Source organism: Meriones unguiculatus, chromosome 16 (assembly GCF_030254825.1).
Source record: "Meriones unguiculatus strain TT.TT164.6M chromosome 16, Bangor_MerUng_6.1, whole genome shotgun sequence".
Classification (NCBI taxonomy): domain Eukaryota; kingdom Metazoa; phylum Chordata; class Mammalia; order Rodentia; family Muridae; genus Meriones; species Meriones unguiculatus.
In genome coordinates this window covers 15,101,738-15,123,111 of record NC_083363.1, presented here as the reverse complement: position 1 = coordinate 15,123,111, position 21,374 = coordinate 15,101,738, and the positions used below count along the sequence as shown (strand labels likewise).

The 21,374-nt window shown below is 45.2% G+C and overlaps 1 protein-coding gene across 5 annotated transcripts in view; it reads right to left on the bottom strand.

Moving 5' to 3' along the window:
* Positions 1–21,374, bottom strand: part of Bicc1 (BicC family RNA binding protein 1) — a 224,220-nt gene that overhangs the window by 16,916 nt on the left and 185,930 nt on the right. For 2 of the 5 annotated variants that reach the window (XM_021649788.2, XM_021649792.2), the window contains exons 4-17: positions 20,625–20,704; positions 18,732–18,890; positions 17,881–17,934; positions 17,228–17,422; positions 16,627–16,878; positions 13,939–14,070; positions 10,227–10,413; positions 8,088–8,249; positions 6,854–7,050; positions 6,575–6,707; positions 5,589–5,745; positions 3,662–3,833; positions 725–764; positions 184–338 (exon numbers count right to left, since the gene is read on the bottom strand). In XM_021649788.2, coding sequence (XP_021505463.1) covers positions 184–338; positions 725–764; positions 3,662–3,833; positions 5,589–5,745; positions 6,575–6,707; positions 6,854–7,050; positions 8,088–8,249; positions 10,227–10,413; positions 13,939–14,070; positions 16,627–16,878; positions 17,228–17,422; positions 17,881–17,934; positions 18,732–18,890; positions 20,625–20,704 — 2,075 coding nt within the window. The remainder of the gene's footprint in view (positions 1–183; positions 339–724; positions 765–3,661; positions 3,834–5,588; positions 5,746–6,574; positions 6,708–6,853; positions 7,051–8,087; positions 8,250–10,226; positions 10,414–13,938; positions 14,071–16,626; positions 16,879–17,227; positions 17,423–17,880; positions 17,935–18,731; positions 18,891–20,624; positions 20,705–21,374) is intronic. The other 3 variants (XM_021649791.2, XM_021649793.2, XM_021649790.2) reach the window with 2 other exon arrangements.

Below are 21,374 nucleotides of genomic sequence, written 5' to 3'. Positions count from 1 at the left end.
AGATTAACAGCTTGGAGAGGAGAACAAAGTCTCATGTGTAAGATAGCATCCGTTCTACCCAAGTGCACAAAGACAGAAAGGGAGTCAAGCTGCTCTGTCCTGATGACCATGAAGAGCCAGGGACAGGAGGGAGCTATCTGTTTTTCTGGGAAAGGATGGGCAGAAGGATAATTCCGCACCCACCTCGTAGGCGGTCGTCATTGTGGGCTTATAGGACACATGGTTCGCTCTTCTCAGCTCCTTAATGGTTTCTGCCGGCATGGACTTTGAGAACCCCAGGCCACTCCAGGTATTTGTAGGAGTTCTGACCTCAGTCACCACTGGCTTCTTTAACATTGCTTTGGAAAACAGAATATAAAAAATATAAAACAGGCTCTTGGTGTGTGCTCAATACAATTCTTAAATTAAAAAAAAAAAAAACAACAATACTGATGGTGAGCAGGGTTTCTTCAATATAGTAAAAAGTTATAGCTCAATGTTATTTCTTAACATTAAATACTGAAGAATAAAACATTTTATCCAATAAAAAGTAAATGTGGGGGACCCCTTAATAATGCTCATGTATTCCACAAAATACATTTTATTTCGACAGAATCCATCCATTATGAACTCAAATATTTTGAGTTTCTTTTCATAAGCATCCAGGTTTTGGAGTTACTGGAAGTGCTTGAAAACAAAGATGTCCTGAAAGACAAAGGTAGAAAGCACCAGTGCACCAACTTACCTTTGGTGGCTAACAGTTTCTTCTGCTCGTAGTCAAATGCCTGAGAAGGAAACAGAGAAAATGGCTGTGTAACCATTTTCCCAGGCACCCTACCAACACTCTGCTCTAAGCATCAGCTAAGCTCCACACCACGGTGCCACGAGTGTACAACACAAGCGTGATTAACGTAAAAGCACCTTGAAAAACAAACTGCAACTATCTACTAATTTTATCTAACTTGCAGTCAGTGACAAGAGTTAGGCTTTCCCCTGAAAAACTAAAATTCTCTTTTAGTAAGAGTGTCTTCCAAATCAGGACTACGGGATGCAAATGTGAAGTAAAGAGCCTAAGAGTTGCATAAGCACCAAAGATGTCACAAAATGCTCTGGAGCATCTGTGGCCTTTCCTCCTGTGTCCGAATCCTCCTTCTGGCAGGTAAATAGGATGGAAACTGGAATCCCACCAAGACAACATAAGAAGTTGTCAATCACAGTGGTAACGACTTGGCTTTTGGAGTTAGATAACTGCAATGATCTAGCTTTGGACACTAATGATCTATTGGATTAAACCTAGACGTCCTGGTATTGCATGGACAAGAGGACCACACATCCATGCCAGTAACACTGAACAGCTAACTATGTAGAAACCAGGACAGGCTTCTCTGAAGAAACGCATGTCTGCCTGGCTACATCCCAGATGCTAACCTGTTCTCACCTCTCCAGTCTAGAGAACAGATAAGACTTGATTTAAAGACCTACCACAAAGATCAAGAACCTGCTGGCAAGTGCTCTTTGGCTCTTCTCCCAGGAAGATTGTACCAGTATATATAACATTCCCCGGAAACTGGAGTCTGGCACGGAACACTGAAGAGGGTGCGAGGAGCTAAAAATAACCTTGGGCCAGATGATAAACAGCAGTAGCCCAGCACACGCAACAAATATGTTGGTACCTCGGAGATCCTGGTTTTTAGATGATACCATTTTATGCCTTTTTTTTTTTTGCGGGGGGGGGCAACTTAAAATTGCACTGGATGTTAAGATGAACTCTAATTCTTAGGGGCAAAGTGTGGGGAAAACTGAGGAACTACTTCTTAAAGGAAAGTGCTGAGCTCTGTGAAGACTACAACAAGTCAGATTGCATCTGGAGCCTAAACAGACAACAGTCTCTGGAGGACTGAGGAAGAGAGAGGTGTGAAAAGAGTGCTAGAGAGGCCACCGCCTTAGGGTGATGAAGAGATGGGCACTGTCTCCAGCCCTACACGGGGGCAGCTCTTCAGTAAGTCTCACGACAAAGCTCACTAGTGACTCTCATGGACCTCCTGGTGATTTTGGAGCCACATTTCCACTAAAGGCATAAACAAATCTAGTTAGAGTCACCAGTGAGAACACTGACATCAAACCTACATGAAAGGACCACGGAACTTGTGCGTGGGGACCCAATCCTGAGAGGAAAGAAGATGGCAACCAGGTAGATGGCACAAACTCACAGAGGTCAGAAGGGAACTTGGTGTTTGTTTATTTGTTTGTTTGTTTTGAACACTGATGCATTATGAAAGCTATGGATTCTATCTATCTACCTCAAGATTCATGAAAATGTAAAAACACAAAGGATTTAAAAATAAAAACAACAATCCGGAGGACTGAATTGTACTTCATACTGGAATGAAAGTAGTGCTGCTTATTTCCATGAATTAACTTAACGCAGCAGGTATATATTTGTTTGTTTGCTTGTTTGTTTTTGTTTCTAGGGTTTTGTGAAGATTTTAGAGGTGGCAGGGATGAAAGCAGAGATAATTTATCACAAGGTAGATGCTCCTTTGTTGTGGATATAAATATGTTTTTGTTTTGTTTTGTTCCCAGGTGTGGGATGTGGAACTGATTCAGATGGTCCATAGCAGCAGACTATTTGCCTCATGCTGGCTCTAAGAGGGGCTCTTTGCCAACTACAAATAACTTAAATCTGAAAACTCTGGAGAGAGAATAAATGCCAGAGCCTAGAGAGTGTGGAGTCTCTGAGAAAGAACAAGGCTGCTCCTGCTTCCCCCTTGCTGCCCCTGGTTGCTGTTGTGAAGAAAAAAAGTTGGAGATCTCCTAAAACAAGGATTGGACTGGCTCCAAGGAGCCCAATGACCCTCACCATCAGGAAGCAGCTAAGAAAGAACTACGGCCCCTCTCCCACTAACCCTTTCTCTTTTCTATCTGGTGTTAGCTGGGGTATTGGAAGGGATTTGGGTGCAGTAGGGAGAAAAAGAGAAAAGAAATGTGAATAAAAGAGTTTTTTAAAAGTTCGTCAACACTCCTTCCCAATAATACTGGTGCAGGAAGTAAAATGTTTCTGTGTGTGTAACCCCTAAAAGCACTGGATCATCACCTCTCACACCTGATCTATATGAATCTGCTGAATCTCCTGCTTGGCAAGCAGCTCTGAGTCATGCTATGAAAATGTGAGAGGCCAAGGCCGGCTGAGAAAGCCATCTGAAGCCATTGTGAACCTCATGGTTCGTCGTTCAGACCACATGGATGTCAGCATCGTCTCCCACAGAACTCAAACTCCACGCTCACTCTTTTGACGGCCATATCTGAAACAGCACCAGGTTTCCAAGACCACAGAAGACCATTAGATCTGCCTATCCAAGAGAAATACCATCTCTTATATATCTCTATGACTTCAGGTGACTGTTCATCAGCGTTTGCTTAAGATGCTGTAACACAAATCATTATTATTATTTTTTTTTTACCAGTATAAAAAATCACTTTTACTTCATCTAAAGGCTGCACTTGCTTCTTAACGTGCATCGCAAAACCAATCCGAGTTCCTGCTCCTCTATCTGAGTTTCACACTGACCAAGGTCCACGGGGACAGGCAGACAGGCTAACTTCTGCACACCTCCTGAACACTTCCTGCTGTCTCCATGTCCGGCCCCTGCACCCTGCCCTCCTCCGATGACCGCTGTTGTACCTGCATTACCTGCATGTGGACATACGGTGGCTGCGAGGCCAGGCGAGCCCTTTCCGTCTGCTGGGCAGCCGCTGCCCGCTCTGCTGCGCGCTCGCTCCCTGGAGCCTTCTTGTCAGCGCGAGGACTTTCTGTGGCGCTCAGCTCGGGGTCTGAGAGCAATCTGTCAGTGCTGCTGCGAGAAAGAGTTGCAATTCACTGCTCCAGCTGCCACACGGGCACGCTGCAAGCTTCCCGCGCGTGCGCATGCTCATTGCGTGTGCTTCCGCCATGGCCTACTCACATGTGTCGTCTCGTTCAATCCTCAGACCATGACGCAGCCACACCGAGACAGAGCGCTGCTGTCATCCCACTGGGGACTCTGAGAAAGGACCTTAAGCAAGGTCACTTGCTCTAGGGTGACTGGGTCTCAAACCATAGGTCAAAACTGTTTCTGTAATATCTAAGCACCCACATTGCAGGCAGTAACATACGGTATTCCGCTTGTGGTATATGGGGAACAGATACACGGAAAGATTTCTGATATTTATGCACCAACCAAACACCAGGGATTCATGCAACATTTGAGCATAGCCTGAGTAAGCCTGGAGATAGACGACATGTAAAGGGCGTGTGATTCTGCTTATGGAGAAAAGTAGCAGGTAAAAAAGACAGAGCCTCCAAAGCTTGTTTAGGGAATGAGCCAAGTGTCATGTGATTCTCGTAATGGGCTGTACACAGGAGTGAGAGCCCATGTTGTATCAGGATGCCCCTCAAGTCAAAAAATGTCCTGATCTGTTCAAATCACAGCCAACCATCTATTCAGTTCTCGTGTCTGAAGACAAGACATGAGCAATAGGCATTGCCCTGACAGATGCTGGCGGAGGTTCTTCTAGAAGACATGATCTGGGAATGCAGGTGCTTTTCAGGTGCACTTGGGCCAAAGGCTAAGAGAGCAGCAACTCGGGGCAGAGCGAAAGGGAAGGAACCCACGATTGAATCACCGGGACTGTTTAAGCCACACTGTGATGGGATCGGTCCAGCTTTAAAGAGAGTCCCTAGAGCTAAGTAAAGGGCAGGCCACCCTGGGGGGAGGAGGGAGGGAGAACGTGGCAAGGAGACAACACTGGAGACCAACCATCCAGGGGGCAGGAAAGGAAAAGGTTGAAAGGCACTGAGAAGAGAGGGAAGGGAATATGCTTTAAAGGATTCAAGAGACCGGAAGAAGCAGGGCACTTGCGGAACACACACTGAAGAATGGCCTTCTGGGGAAAAGACAAACAGGTAAAGCAGAAGTGGGTGGAATAAAGTTGCTTTGGTAAGAAACGGAGGAAGTAAGGATATACATGTTAATCTTTGCATGAAGACGATCCTTAAACACAGCCAAGGAACTACAAAGACAGAAGAGGAAATCAAGCAGTTGGCCAGGTGGAAGACCCTTTCCGCTCTATGAGGACAGAAAATGGAGAATAGAAGGCAGTCTAGGGATGGCACAATGACAACTGCTGGGCATGGGATCAAACTCATGGGCTGATCAAAAAGCTTAAAAGGCTTCAGTTCCCTGCCTTGGAGAGAAGGAAGCTGCAGCTTAAGACATGACCCCCACACCAGCGAAGGTGGGTTCACTGCTGGGAAAACGTCTAACGCAGAAGCCAGAGGCTAAAACTTGCCCCTACTTACTGCTGAATAGCACTCAGAATGCTTTATTAGTTTCGGAGCAATAGGGAGTGTTTTAAGAATGTGAATAGAAACCCAACAACTAAGACGAGGGAGACTGCAGAGAGGGGTAAGGATGAGGATAGAAATTACTCCTTCCGTTTTTAAAAGAATTATGAAAGGGAATGGAAAAACCCATGACAAGCTCCAGCCTGACTTGAGTTAGAGTCTTAACCACTGAGCTCACAACCGATTCTCCTCCATCATTTCCTTCCAGCAAGGTGAGCATACATACTGCAGGTGCGAGTTCTTCGTGCCCTGCAGTAGCTCGACCGTCTGTCGCTTGGCACAGGAGACCTTGGAGGGACCCAGCATCTGCTTCAAGTCGCCAGCATTCCCGGAATGGGAAGGGCTTCGAGGCATGCCCACCTCAACAAAGGCATCATTGCAGCCTGTGGAGGTGGGGCGAGGGGGAATGTAAACATTCCTGTGAAGAAGCCCGTGGAGACCCAACTCTAGAGTCCCTACAAGGCTCTCAGCTGCAAAGAGAGCACCCCTCAACCAGCTCAGGTTGTCCCCAGAACTCAACCCCAAGGGAAGACCCTGGTGTTTCCTGAATAGGGAGATATATATTTACATGTGAACATTATGTATGTATATATGTACATATATATATGTATATATACATATATACATATGGGGTCCCTGTGTTCCATGAATACTGTTGGCACTGGGTTGGGGGGATGTATATTTACATACATTCTATTACTACATACATTAGTGAGGCCCTTGCGGGATACATATTTACATCTGAACATTAGTGGCACCCTTGTGTTTTTCGGTTTCCTTTTCCTCTTGAGTTTCCCTTTCACAGTACTGAGGTTTATACAGGGCTCTTGTCTACCACTGAGCTATATCCTCAGCTCCAAATTTAGTCCTTTTTCCCCCCTCAATGGTGCTATTGGTCTTGTACATGCTAGGCACGAGCTCTTCCAATGAACACCACCAGTCCCATCATGTCCCTTCAAGGTTGTCAGGGACAGTGGTTGGTACCTCTGTGGGATGTTTCAGCTCATCTTTCACCAAGTTCTTTGGAATGTCACACAAGACCCTGACTCTGTCTAGCTGAGGTAGGCCGAGTCAGCACTGGTGAGTGGAAACCAACTCAGAATCTCTGCAGTCCTCTGCTCCCCACCCCACCTCCCCTGCACACCACCCCAGAGGGGCTGGATTCTATCCAAGCTCTCAGCCAGCCTGAGGAGGAAAGTTACAACGCCTTGCCTTCCACAGAGCTTGACTTCGGAGAAGCCTGTTCCGGCCCAGCTGTCTGCATGGATGGATCACCATGATTTGCACTCAGCACTTTTTCTCCAAGCGATGAAGTAGACAGTGTACCGTATTTCATGTTTGGGGGCTGAAATCATAAACAAAAGAAAAATACAATTGGAAAAGAACCTCAGCAAACAACAAAACAGGTTTCAAGTAGCTTCTCTCTCGCTAAAAGAGCAGACTATGCCCCCACCAACAAACACACACACACACACACACAGGAGGCAGTACCTGTACATGTCCGTTCATGGATGCGGAGATGTTTTTGCCTTCCGTCTGCATGCTGTTGAGATGGACATCAACAGGAGTCAAGCCAGGAGGGGGAGACGGGGCTGTGTGCCCGTAGGCAGGCACTCCAGACAGCAAGATATTAGTTAGGGTGGCCTGGGCTGTCGATGGGATCACAAGGTGTGGCATAGCAGAGAAGCCTGTGAGGGTCAGGGAGACAGGTGTCAGTCGGGGGACACCCGGGAAGCAACCGTGACATCTGAGGACAGTAAGAGACTTTCCCCCTGTGGATTCAGAATAGCTTAGCACCTCTGTAAACAGACTCAGCATTGCTATGAAAATCATAAATGGAGGCTTGTGAGCTAGCCTCTGGGGAATGGGGAGGGGCCCACACTTCCATGTTGGACGGCCTGGTTTTGATACCTCGGACCCATATCCTGGAAGGAGAGGGCTGAACTACTTACTGCCAATTGTCCTTTGACATCCACATGTGTGCCTTAGCATGTGTGTGCACGCACGCATACACACTCACACACTCACACTAAAATGTTTTTCTTAAATAAAACAACGTTAAAATCAGATTACCACTTCTGATACTATCCATTGTTAAGTACTTCCACCCAAAGCACATTTTCTCGTGGCTTTAAAAATAAAGAGTTCCTGTGGAGAAACTCTTCCTAAGAACAGCCCAGAAAAGGTTTACATTTTGTATAACTTTTAGATCTGCAATGCACTAACCAGGATACCAACCTACTGAGTGATTCATTTTGTGTTAAAAAAAAATAATAATAATAAAGCTACTGTTTTGTGCTTTGTGACATGGTGATGAAATGAAATTATTTTAAGGGCAGAGTCTCCTCAAGAATGTGCCCCTCACAACACAGTTGAGGAAAGGAGGGAGACCAAGCCCCTGGCACTGACTAAGAAATAGCTCCTCCAGGCAGAGCTGTGTCCCCGGTGCTCAGTTTGTAACGTTCCTGTGCCTTGGCCATTTTTCCCCAGAGCTGCTTTTGCTAACCTGTTTATCGCCTATGCAGATGATGGGCTGTTTGCATGAAAAGCTTCTCCGGAGCTTCATTCTAACTAATTTACACAGCGGGAGAGTTCCTTTGGTCTAGAGGATGCTTTCTTTGAACAGTGATTTTCATGAAGAAACGGAATCCTGTGTAAAGTCCACTGAAAGGGGGGAGGATGGCACTGTCTGTGAATGCGCTCCTCTTGAGTACATCTAACTCACCTGTGGCACTTGCAGTGTTAGCGATTGGGGGAGCCCACAATGTCGGGCTCGGGGTACCAGAACTTGAACTTTGCAAAGGACTGACTGAACTGTTGAGAGCGTTCAGGAGTGAGTTTGGGGTGGTTGAAGTGTTGAGCGACAAGGTGGTGGGCCCCAGCAGACCTGGAAAGGAATGAGACTCGAGTCAGTACACCAAAATTCATGAGTTGCAAATAGGGTCAGTGTTCACGTTGTCTTTTGAAGCGAGCACCAGTAAAATCTGACACTTTCTAATCTGTCAAATACGGGTGACAGGTTTTCTTTCAAAAAAACTGTGATTCCAGATATTCCTCTGAAAGGTCTCTTTTCATGAGGCCAACATAGGAAGTTGCTCACCCTCAGACAGACAACAGATGCCGTAAGAATGGGAAGACAGATGCGTTCAAACTAGCGCAGCAGCCAGGTGCAGTCCAGACACAAGCCGGCTGACAAGCCTGGATGGACAAACGCCTGCTCAAGCGGAAGCCCATTTGTTGTTGTTGTTGTGTTCTTTCTCTAAGTGGCTCGCTTGTTATCAGCTTCCCTACAAACCCCCTTCCAAGCGCTCCCACCTAGCAGTGCCCAGGAATGCCTTTCCTGTGGTAGACTGGCTGTCTGGTATTGAGAGGATGCAGGGCCAGATGGTTCTGTGCTTGTCTGAACGAACACTGACTTCTTTGGGCTCCAATCCAATCACTAAAACATGCCTAGGAAATGTGTCAGCTTTGATTTTTGTCTCGAGTGTCCGTGCCGGCTGTAACTAACGAGATTCTCCTTTGGGGATTTGGAATCTCTCGAAAACGTTCATTTCTATGTGTTTCTGGAAGTGCCCAGGCATCAGTGTTGTAGGAAATGGATGGCCAAGAAACACTCTCCTCCACTCAAGAACTCTGCCTCTCCGACCACTTTCTCCACTAGCACACAATGAAGTTGGCTCCCCATCTTCCTGATGCCAAAATCCTCTGAACAGTTCCTCACCCCTTGGTGACCCCCAGCCCTAAAATTATTTTGTTGCTACTTCATAACTGTAATGTTGCTATTGTTATGTATCTTAATGTAAATATCCGATATGCAGGATATCTGATGTGCGACTCCTGTGAAAGGGTCATTTGGCCCCCAAATGGCCTGCAACCCACAGGTTGAGAGCTGCTGTTGTAGGTTCACTGGCACGTCCTGGTCTACAGCATTGCTGTGTCATTGATGAAGAACCTGCATTACTGTAGTATTATCCAAATACCTCGATGTGGAGCCCAAACAAGTCCCACACACGTGACTCCCTTCAGTGTCGGGGACTGAACCTACATCCTCCTGGGTGAATTCTACCATCGAGCTGTAACTCAGTCCATCATACTGTATATTTCAAAGCAGAGAGAGAGAGAGAGAGAGAGAGAGAGAGAGAGAGAGAGAGAGAGAGAGAGAAGAGAGAGATTTGCTGGTCTAGTGCACTTGCTTTTTTATACGAGGTCATCTGGCAAACGATGAGGAAAATGGTGAGCCTGGCCTAAGAGTAAGAGACTACCTGGTCAGCCTGTAGGAAGATAGTAGCCCCTAGATGAGGACATTGTGCCAGGGCCAGCAAGGACTCAGTGTGCTTCGCTGTCAATCTAAGCTCTCTTTGTGGTATGAGCTGTGTGTGCTTGCTCTCCTTACTGGCCCCTGGCTTATCAGATCTATCCCCTGGGGTGAATTCAGGGCCTCTCCCCTCCCCTTCTCCAGCTGCCCTCCAGAGCTGCAATTACTTTTTGGAACAAACTGGATAATCTTTATCTCTAGGGAGGGAGGGCAGTATGGCAAAAGCAAGATAAGCACATACATCACACAGCCAGCCCTCGCCCTTCAATCTTGATGGCATCCTTAATTTAGAAGAACAAACACAGCCACTGAAAAGAAAAGCAGTATAGGGCTGTGATTATTTATGCCAACGTAGGAAGAATCCGGCAACCCAAATCCACAGAGCCTAACAACAACAACAACAAAAATCAGACTGGATGAGGCACAGCCTGTTGCTCTTCACCCACCTTGGGGCTCAAAAGAAGAAAACAGCATTTAGACATAGCACAATGGGAGAGAGAAAGGGAACCAGATAAAGCATTTCCCCAGTGGTAATAATAAACTTTATACCTAGTCCAGTGAGTCCAAGGCCTGCCGAAGCTAAGATATCCAGGCTGGGACATGCCAGGCCGGCAGGGCACGATGCTGGGGATAGACTGGTTGCTATGGAAACCCCACTGCTTTCAAGTCCGAGGAGACATTTCCTTGCTTCATACATATTTAAGGCATTTCGCTCAACACTTTTCACAATCACAGACTATGAAAACACATAATGGGGGGGAAAAAAAGGTGACACTGGGGTAGTATACAATGAATGGAGAGGGTAATGAAAATGCAAATGAGGAGTCTGCAGGAGGGTTGAACACCATCTTCAATCAGCCTTGGCTTCTGACACTCCTGGGAAACCTGCAAAATGTTAGTTCCCACCCACTGCGTGTGTGCACCTTTGAGGGTGGCACGAAGGTCCCAGTTCCCACCCCACCTTTTGGGGTGCAGATTCCCATCCAGAGACGCTTAGAAATCTAGCAAAGCCTCGGTGTCAGGGCCCAGTCCCACTATGCAGCCTTTGGAGTTCATACTGAAGACCTCTCTGACCCCCGGTTACCTGCAGAAGCTCAATCAAACCCATCACTGCACACAGATGGCGTAGTAACAGTCACCTGTGGTCTAATGGTTCGCTAGCACACCTCCAGGCACCGCACACTCTCAGTGAAACTGCACCTACAGCAAATCATGTGTGTCTGTGTGTGTGTGTGTGTATTGCATATATAGTATGTATATAGCATGTGTGTGTGTGTGTGTGTGTATTGCATATATAGTATGTATATAGCATGTGTGTGTGTGTGTGTGTGTGTACATATACCACTGATCCTCAGTGAGACAACTTCTATGGCAATTCTTGTGTATCTATATCTATATCTATATAGATAGATGTACACATGGCCTATACAGTGTGTATATATAGTGTGTACATATAAATACATGTATGTGTGTATGTGTATATACTACCAACCCTCACTGATACCCTCACTGACATCTATGGCAAATATGATGTATAATATAATATGTATAATATATATACACATACAAATTTTCCTTACTACCTGTATGTATATATTGTATATATAGAACTATATAATTTACTAAATTTCTAAGCACATATATGTATATGTACAAATATACATATATGTATGTATGTTAGTTAGAATTCAGCCATTGGGGGACAGTGTGTTTTGGCCTGACATATGCTCATTATCTCCTGAGTCCTTGGAAATCTTTTGCTTCTGTCTTTGTATGGACATCCTTTGTCTGAGTCTGATGATGATGGTGGCTGTTGTGAAGTTAGTCAAGCAGGAGGCTTCATGATGTCTAAAAACCAATGGGCCTGTTCTCAAACTCTAAACTCACTCAGTCTCACTCCCCAGAATCTGAGGTAGTTTTTCTTTTAAGGTTTTCCCTGAAAGAAGGTAGGGTTGTTTCTTCCAGTTGGACAGGAAAGATTGCATTTACTCATGTAGGAATCATTTGGGAAAGAGACACACGTAAACCATCTGACACACAAGATGATATCTGTGGTTTAGAAATTTTGAGATGGAAAGTACCACAGATTTATCTGCCTTAGTAAGTTAGGACTCTCTGACCCCAGAATCCATGTGGTAGAAAAAGAAGACAAGACCATCTGCACATCCTTCTGTGGCTTCCACATGTCAATGTGGATGCATGTGCGTGTGTGTGCACGCACACACACACACACATACACACACACACCTCCATATATATGCACTTGCATGCACACACCCATATACGAGCATGAACATGTACACACATGCATGAACATGCACACATTCACTCCACACATCCATACACACAAACATCCACACACATACGTGAGAACATGCACACACACACATGCACCCACATCCACACACAGGCATGCACATGCACACTCACACCTACACACATCCATACACACAAAAATGAATCAAATTAGAAAGAGGAGAGAGGAGGAGAGGAAAGGACACAGAAACACAGACAGACAGACAGAGAGATTGCCTTCCTATGTGAGATCACCTATGAATGCGAACCCAGGACCTAAGCTGGCACTAAATCTACCTAATCTAATCCGCCTGAATCTTTTGCTCGCCGGCCTCTTCGATACAGACTTTCTTCTCCATGGCTGCCTGCTCTGTGGCTCCGTTACAGCAGCCCAGACAGAGTGAGATGTTTACTGCTTTGCTTTCACCCAATGGCACACCACGGTGCGCTAAAGCAATGAGTCTCCATCGCTGCAACGTCAAGCTGTATAGTGTCAAATTACTATTTGACTAGACTAGTTTATAAGGCAATAAAGACTAGCATTTAGGAAAAAAAAAAAAAAGTTAGAAAAGCTCAGCTGTTTGAAGATTTTTTTCTTCAAAACATTCCACAAACTTCCAAACTTCCCACAATTACGGTTTATAAATAATATCACAGTTAATAAATGTTAAGTTTATAAAATTTAAAATCTTCTAAGTTTTTAAACACTAAGAGCGGGATTGATACAGCATGCTTAATGCCTGGAACAGAGACATGCTTTGTTTATGGCTTTTGTTCACATCCCCTGAGATTACATCCTAATCGTACTTTCCTTCCTAGTGGTGAATCTGGGGTGTTCCCCAGCCTCCAGTGCCAGCTGAAGCTTTGTGGCTTAGAAAATCTAGGCCTGGAAACACTGCCACCTAGCATGCTCTTCCAGTCTGGGAGTTTTTACCCTGTCATCCCTGCCCAGCCCGCACAGGAGCACAGTGGCTGCCAGCGACAACCACCGGTGCCACCACACCGTTGCTCGGCAAAGGGGCTGCATCAACTCTCACCGTATCAACGCAGGAACACCCCTCTCTCCTCGCCCTCTCAGGGGCACTTAATATCAGAGTTCTCCCACTGGGCACCTGCCGTCCATGTAATTACCAGACGACACTGGACTAAGCGATTTCATTACTCCTGGCCTTTATTAAAGAAAAGAACAGAACAGAAAAGTCAACTTCTCTGCTAGGCTAGCCCAGTGGCTGGCAGATAGCAAGTTCAGAAAATGTTCTACGAACTGACTTGAATTTGTACACATTCAACATACAAGTCGCCTTAGCAACTTGATAAAGGCGGTAGTCAGCTGATTGCAAATTAAGAGTCCTACTGAAAAATAAACGCCCAGGAGTGGGATAGCTCACTCATATGGTAGGTCTACTTTGACTTTCTGGCAAGCTTCAGTATTGAGTTCCATAGCGGCTGGACTAGTTTACTCTCCCACCATCAGTGTCTAAGTAAGTGAACCTTCTGTCTGCTTCCTCACCAGTACTTGCCGTTCCCCGTTTTCTGGCTGAATGCTGCTCTGACAGGGGTTTAAATTTGCATTTCTCCCATGGCTAGTGAGGCTGGCATTTTTATGTTTGCTAGCCGTTTGTACATCTTTTTTTCTTTTTTGAGAATAGTCTGCTCATTTCATTAGCCTATTTATTGGCTGGGTTGGTTGATTTCTTGTTACAAAGTAAGAAAAATAGACCTTTCTTTCTCATGTTTTTATAGAAAGCTAGTGGTTACTGAAAATGAACCCCCCCCCAAAAAAAAACATAGCCCTATGAAGAAAATGAATGATAGATAGAGGAGGACATGGTTACAAATGATTATACTTTTATCACCAAACATACACTCTCATGCATGTTAGAAATTAGTCCCGTGTAAAAGAACAACCAAAGCAAAGAGAGAATGGTATTACACACGTTTCACTGTGTACAGACTCTGAACCAACCTTGCTTGGCTGTTTGGGCTTTGGTTTAATACTGATGAACACATCCAGCTGCTCCATCAGCTGTGCAATGAACTGAGGGCCGACTTCAATTTCTTCCTTCATATCAAACATCAACACAAGAGGAAGACACCCCTAGAAAAGAGAGCAGGAGTCCCACAAGTCAGCCATCGCAGCACTGGCTCCCGAGCCTGTCTACAAGTAATGAAGTACTGAGTGTTCAAACTCAGCAACACTCACATTTTCACAACATGGAGGGATAGTGTGAGACCCAGGTGAGGGGCAGGAGGCTGTCTGAGAGGGTAGAACTCTGTATGTTAAGCTTGTGGGTTTGGCACACACAAACACACACACACACACACACATACATATATATTGTATATTCTTTACTTTGGAAAAAGCTCTTCACTGTCTAACTTCAGTTATGTTAGCAATGGTACAAGGAGATTCTTCACCACTCGGAGGATCAGATGATGGGTTCTTGCTCAGCCATGGGAGCCATGTCACTGCATCCTGAATGAGAACTCAACTGCTGTTTGGCCCTGCCTGGCCTAGCCCACCACAGATCTGCACAGCCTGGATCTGTCTTTTCCTCCAGGCCAGGGCCAACTGTCAACATTCTTCAGATGACAGTCTGTACATCACTCAGAGGCTTCTTAACCGGTCCCTCTGAGACAGCTTAAGTTGTAACCACCTTCTCTCTGGCATGAGCAGCAAACCACCGCTCCAACCTTCAATGTTTTTCGGGGTGGGGGCACCGCAGAGACTAACTTGGCTTTCTTCTCTGCTCATTTCTTCCTGACCCTCACTGTCTACAGCCTCCTAATTTCTCTTCCTCTTGTATAGAATGCTGCTCAGCTCAAGCCATTGGTTGCTGGGTTGTTTTTTTTTTTTTTTTCCACATGTACTAGACAATGCTGAACACACTGTGATCAAAATGGAATAAGTTGTCTTTTCACTCCTGAATAAAAGTGACTTTTATTTTTTTTCAATACCATGCAATAGTGCCTTTCAAAATACATCTATATTTTTGGCAGGTGTGGTCAAAGTAGGAAGGTAAATCTGTGAACTTTTCAAGCATTTTAAACTTAAAAATAACATCTAACGAAGACACTATGATGGGTAGTTGTGGCAGCTCTTATATGTAAATGTGCCTGCTCCACTGTCAGAGCATTCACAACAATACAGAAAAAGTAAACATGGCTAGCCAAAGCCAACACTGACAGAAAATTAGTTTTTAAAGCTCTCATTGCCCTGATTAACTCTAAGAAGTTTCATCTATCAGAGGGACGAACTCAACAATACAAATCTGGGTTCTCAGAGGTTAAAAAAAAAAAAAAAAGACCCTGCCAGTTAAAAGCCAAGGTCACACCTGATGCCCATTGACTCAAGTGTCAGTAAAGACTGAACACCGAGCGAAAAAGTGCAATCTGTTTTTACTACAAGTCTTTGCCAGAGCAGCAATATGGCTGTCTGCTGTCACTACACACCAACCCACACACTAGGGTTTCAAACAAACACGGGAAGGAGAGAAAGGCCTGAAATTAGAATGCTTTTGAATGATAAAACTGATGTTTTTTTATTTTTATTTTTATTTCTTTCACGGCATTCAAATACATGAGTGAAATGGTATTTTTTTTTCAATGCAGTTTATTCAGGAACCTTGAACAATCATCTGACCCTGGGGAAAGCCAGCCCACAGCTTAAATAGCCTCTGGGTAGCCAACCCAGGCATGCCACGGGGGCAATGCCGATAGGTCCACATACATGGAAGCAAGCCAGATCCTCAGCCTTAGCCAAATGTGGAGTTGTTCGTGACAGAGAGCACTCACCATCGGGAAGGTGGAAGGCGGAAACCAGCTCCATCTTTAAGGTGCGGCATTACGCAGCTCTCTACAGTTCCCCCTTTTTGTTTTAGACGCATCAGGCAAGAGTAGAGGTCTGATCTCTGATATTAGAGATAAATTGGGACTTTGTACCGATGTTCATTTTTTTATTTATATAGTGAATGTATTCAATACACAAATGTTTCAGCTTGCCAAAGGTCACGTGTTTAACGTATGTGTGGGTATAATGTGTGATGGGCAGAGACCAACAGCAGGCATTTTCCTCTATTGTTTCCCCTTCACATTCATTCATTCATTCATTCAGTTAGAAAGAGTTTCCCTTCATGAACTTGGAGCTCACTGGCGGATCAGCCATCCATGCCGATCAGCTCTGGGATTACAGACACATGGCTCCACACTTGCCTTCTCGTGAGTGCTAGGAGTCCAAACTCAGACCTTCACCCTTTTGTGGAAGGCCCTTTGCCAGCTGAGCCATGCCCTCAGCCTTTGAAGGTGACCTTTAGACGGTATTTTTAGTTTTCAAACTACCCACCAGTGCCCCACATCAAACACAGTCGCCTTCCATCCACACCACAAAGTACAGTCATTTACAGTCTCATCTGTGTTTAGTCTAAGTTAAGACAAATATAAGAAAATTGCTTCCCTACAGCAATGAGATTTAGCCTGTGGAGGCACAATGACCCTTATTCTCCAGTTTATTTCCTTTTACCAGGACGTTTTTCCCTGTTTGGCCGGACTTCAAAACTGCTTTTCCTAATAGCAGGATTGTAGAGTCGGTGTGAAAACACACCACATTCAAAGACGCTACAGAAAAGCCCCACCAACCTAATTCCAGGAGCCTTACCATGAGATACTGCCTTGCCAGGCAGACAGACTCGATGGTGCCCTGGAGGTAGACGGTGGATTTCTTCTGTGGATTGCTAGGGTCGGGAAAGTGGATCTGCGCCCCTGTCCTCTGCATGATGTGTTTGACGTTGCTCCCATTCCGGCCCATCATGAAGAGGTGGTGCTGGGCTGCAATGTCCAGTTGCGTGCTCACGGGGATGGCGGAGGCCAAGCTTCCCGCAAGGTGCTCCAAGAGCATGGCCGTCCCTTCCTAGTGGAGAAAAGCAGAGTTGGGGTGGGAGTGGGGGTGGGGGACAGTAATCCCATTAAATATAACTGTCCCTATACGGACGAAGTTTCTATTGGACCTCCAACACGATGGGACTATCAGAAGCCTGCTCTATAAGCCCATAAGAAGACATTTCTGGATGCCAATGACTCTGCTATCCATAAACATAAAACTTGTACTGGGTGGCACGTGTCTAATCTAGGAGCCCAGTAGCTGGAAGCCTGAGGTAGGAAATCCTGTCTCAAAAAAACAAAACAAAACAAAACAAAAACCAAAACAAACAAACAAACAAAAAAAACTTGCATGACCTACGTCATTTGACTTCACCCACCTTCACAGCATTAGTGTTATTCTGAGACCCTCGTACTATGACAGTAGCACCATACATCCGGGACCTCTGCTTAAACGACACAGAAACGCTGTACGTCTGTGAGATGCGCTGGATGGAAGGGGCGTTAGGATCCGGGACCGGCTGGAGAATCCCAGCGATCGGTAACTCGAACATCAGCACCAAAGGAAGCAGCTCCTAGGAGAGGCCAAAGTAGCCGTAAAGCATGGTGTCTGCGGGGGGCACGTAGATCACGTGCTCCTGAAGACGGGCTTTGAGACATGAATTGCCTTCACGGGAGGGCCCGAGCTTCAGTGCAGTGTGCCATTGCTTCCTAACGGAAGGAGGCTTGTGCCTGCGGCACTCTCTGTCAAGCCTCGAACTGATCACTGAGTCAGGCCAAAGCCTAGAACCTTTTCAGAAAGTTTCCTATAGAGACGCATCAACAAGTAAACCTAGAATGCTGTAGTCTAAATACTGACGAACACGGACCAGGTAAGAGAGGTTCGGGTGCTCAGGACGGCACCCTGTCCCTTGGTCTCTATGCTTACTGAAATCGGGACTTGGTTACCAAACAGCGAAAGACGCTAGTGCAGGGCCTCGGTATGTAAATGTGGTGCGCATGCGCGGACAATCGCAAAGCTAAGCGCAGTTACCCGAATCCTCGATCTGGCCGATTCTACTCCTGCTGGCTGTCCTGCTATAGACACCTGCAAAACAAGAGAGCGAGGCTTGCTCCACCACTCAAGCCCACGTCGGCCTTCCTAGGCAGCCTCACCCTTCCTTGCTGCTCAGCCTGTGGGCATGGGGACTCATGACCAATAAACCTCAGCCAAACCCACCAAACCGGACTTTGATTTTAATGAAACCCTCCTCTAGTGATGCCTGGCCATTGATCTATGTCACCCCTTGGACTTAGCCACAGCCAGTAGCTCCCAGGAAGCCATTCTGATCCCTTTATCATTACTTTTGTCCACAGCATTTCCCCCTTTGGTTTAAAGTCTTCCCCCCGCCCTCAGGGTATCAGGAACGTATTAACAGCAATGATAAGGATGTATTTAGGCCCTTAGCCATCCGCCTTCCTCCACCACACCTGCTGGTAGGTAATCCAGAGCCAGCTTTCTCCACAGAGCCCTGGGTCTCACCATGAACCACCAACTAAAGCGTTTGTCTTAGGCTGGGTGGGAGAAGCGAGTTCCAGGACACTTGTTCTTTAAGCAGTGTCACAGCGATCATCAGGTATGCTGGATGATGGCTGTGCCCTCAGTCAAGGCCTTCTACCTAGGCCGCACATATACCCCAACAGGAAACAACCCCCATTCATCCTCGGGACTGACAGAGTCACATCACGGCACTAGCTGTGTCATCTAAAGAACACAGCAGACGGTGGTATACCGTCTTCAAGGACTGGGGTTGCTTGTTCGTGGACCCACGGCTTTCAAAGAGAAAAGCAGCCTTCAGCAGGGATTTGCACACTGAGACTCAAGGGTGTGGAGGGGGGCGTCACCTGGTTGCTCTTCTCTGCCTGGTTGTTCCTGTTGGAATCTGGAAAGTGGATGTGGCAGCCTGTCTCTTCCATCACCTTTTTAATATTATTGCCGCCCTTGCCGATGACGTGTGAGTGCTCCGTGTGGGAGACGTCCATCTTCAGGGTGACGCGGTTGCTCTGTGCGGAAGCAGGGTGGTATCCTGATGCGTTAAACAGCGCCAAACGCCGTGCCCTTATGGCACGCCAGCACCAACAGATAGCGGACTCCCTGGGAAACTACAGATTTCTCAGCAGCACGGCCTCAATCTAACAAATTTCTATCGGCTTCTTCATTAGGAAGAAATCTTATTTTACAACGAGTTTGTCAGAAGGTGGTGACAATTTTTTTTTTCTAACCATAATACATATTGAGAAAATTCCCTCTTAAATACAGTCAGTTGCAACGGCAAATAAATTATTCAGGGAGACTCTCTTTTCTCTTGAAGGCATTATTCATGAAAGAGTTCAAGTAGCTAAAGACAGATGAAAGTGTGATCACATGACTAGAGATGCTACTTTGGGCGGTGGGACCATGATGATGAGGGATCATGACTAGCAATGAAGCCCCCCTCTGAGATCACACAAGCATGCTGTGTGGGTTCCTACACACAGGGGCTGCTGTGCTGCTACCCGCCCACCCTTACACAGCCATCCATCTTCCAGATGACGGACGGACAGGAGGAGAAGTGGAGAAGGACCCACAAGGCATGGACCCTGGCAGCCGAAGGCCTGAGTAACACAGGTTCGGGTACAGTAAAAGAAAGGGTAAAACCCCAAGACATGGGGAATAAAAAGGTGTCGGTCAAAGGGACATCCAAATATTTAATTCCGAGGGATTGACTGTAATGCTACAATGGCCAATGTAAAACATTTTGAATGTTCAAGACTGTTAATGGCATTCTTGACTCAAGATGTTAAAATATCGGTGATTTTTAAAACCTTCTGAAATCATAAAGTTTTGACTTGCGCTCAGAAGTATTTCTGTCTTTAAGCTTAACTTCTTTCACTTTAACCTTTGAAATATAAGAAAGTATCCCCCTTTTAGGGGATAAAAAAAACCCAAGATACTTAATAACTACAAGGTAAATAATTCTTAAATCTAATAATAATAATAATGAACAAAAAAATCCAGAAAAACGTAAGACAGGAAGGCAAGATCAGAAATATTTTGACATCGTACTTAGTAGTAAGGGGGAGAAAAGCCAGAACCATAGCCTGAATTGGAATCACCTTCCTACTTAATCAGCTTTGAGACACTGGCCAAATTCTTTAACATCTCTGTGGTGAGCTACTTTTGAGGAAAAAAATAAATTATTTGTACAATATAAAATGCCTTGCATATAGCAAGGCCTTCAGGTGTGCTTAAAAAGACAGCATCGCAACTGAGTGAAGACTTACATGTGTTTAGCTTTTGTTAACATGTGTTCTTTATATGTATCCAATTCCAAGCCAAGCATGAGCATGTACACACACACACACACACACACACACACACACACACAAATGCACACATGTTGCTACAGAGCTCCTATGATCTCAGAAAAGCAAATGTGCTCATTTCTACTGTCTTTGTTACTTACCCCTGTACTAGCTAGGGCCAGTGTATCTTTTTGAAGATGGCATACATGTGCAAACATATTTATGTATATATACACATGTAGACATATATGTATATATGCACACAAACATTAATTACTTGACATGATACCATTCAAACTAAGCATTTTCTCTATCTCCCTGCCCCCTAGCAGAATCACATGCAGCTTTTCAAACCTTCCTTATTTCTTCTCCCGTTTTTTCCCTCCTCCACGTGGTTCTTGGTCACCAGTGTGGAGTGTCCTTGCAGTTGAGAGTCCCTCCCCATCCACTTACTTTTGTGTCTAAGACAGACATGATCATTTCTTTGGCTTCTTTCACATCATCTTTCTTCCCGGAAACTTTGATGTGGGGATCTGGAATGAACAGGAAGAAAGGCGTTAGTGAGACTTTCACTCCTCCCTAAACTCCCCGCTTTGAGGTGGATGCCACAATATAAAATACTCCGCGATAAACCCAGCAGTTACTGCACTGTGTATGTGATCACTGTAATCAAAAGCATAGGAAAGTACCTGAATTGGGCATCTATCGATGTTTCTTTTTCCTCTTCTGAAAACTGGATGAGTGATTTAACTTCAAATTTTATGAAATAAGCAAATCATACCATTATGAAATAGAAGAAGGTATTTATGAATTTGCTTTGTGAATTAAGTGCCAGCTATATTCCTGGCCCCATTCTAAAGATAATAGAATAATTTATTTAATCCAAGCTTTAGCTTTGTAAATGTTTTTTTTTTTTTTTTTAACATGGAAAATCAACATAGAAAGCAGCATTAGTAACTTGCCCTAGAAAAGTGGTTTTTTTTTTTATAGGGCTCAGAACTGGCCCTATAACTCAATGTCTTCCAACTCTGTCCACAATTCAAACTGCGATAATTTATTATAGAAAACATCCTCACAGGTCAACGTTAGTAAAACAACTAAGCCCACTCGGGGATATTTCATATCTCTGCAGAGTTCATTTAGAGCGACTGCTACACACCACGCCTTGTCTGTTTAACTGAATTGTATATAGGGAAGTGCTCA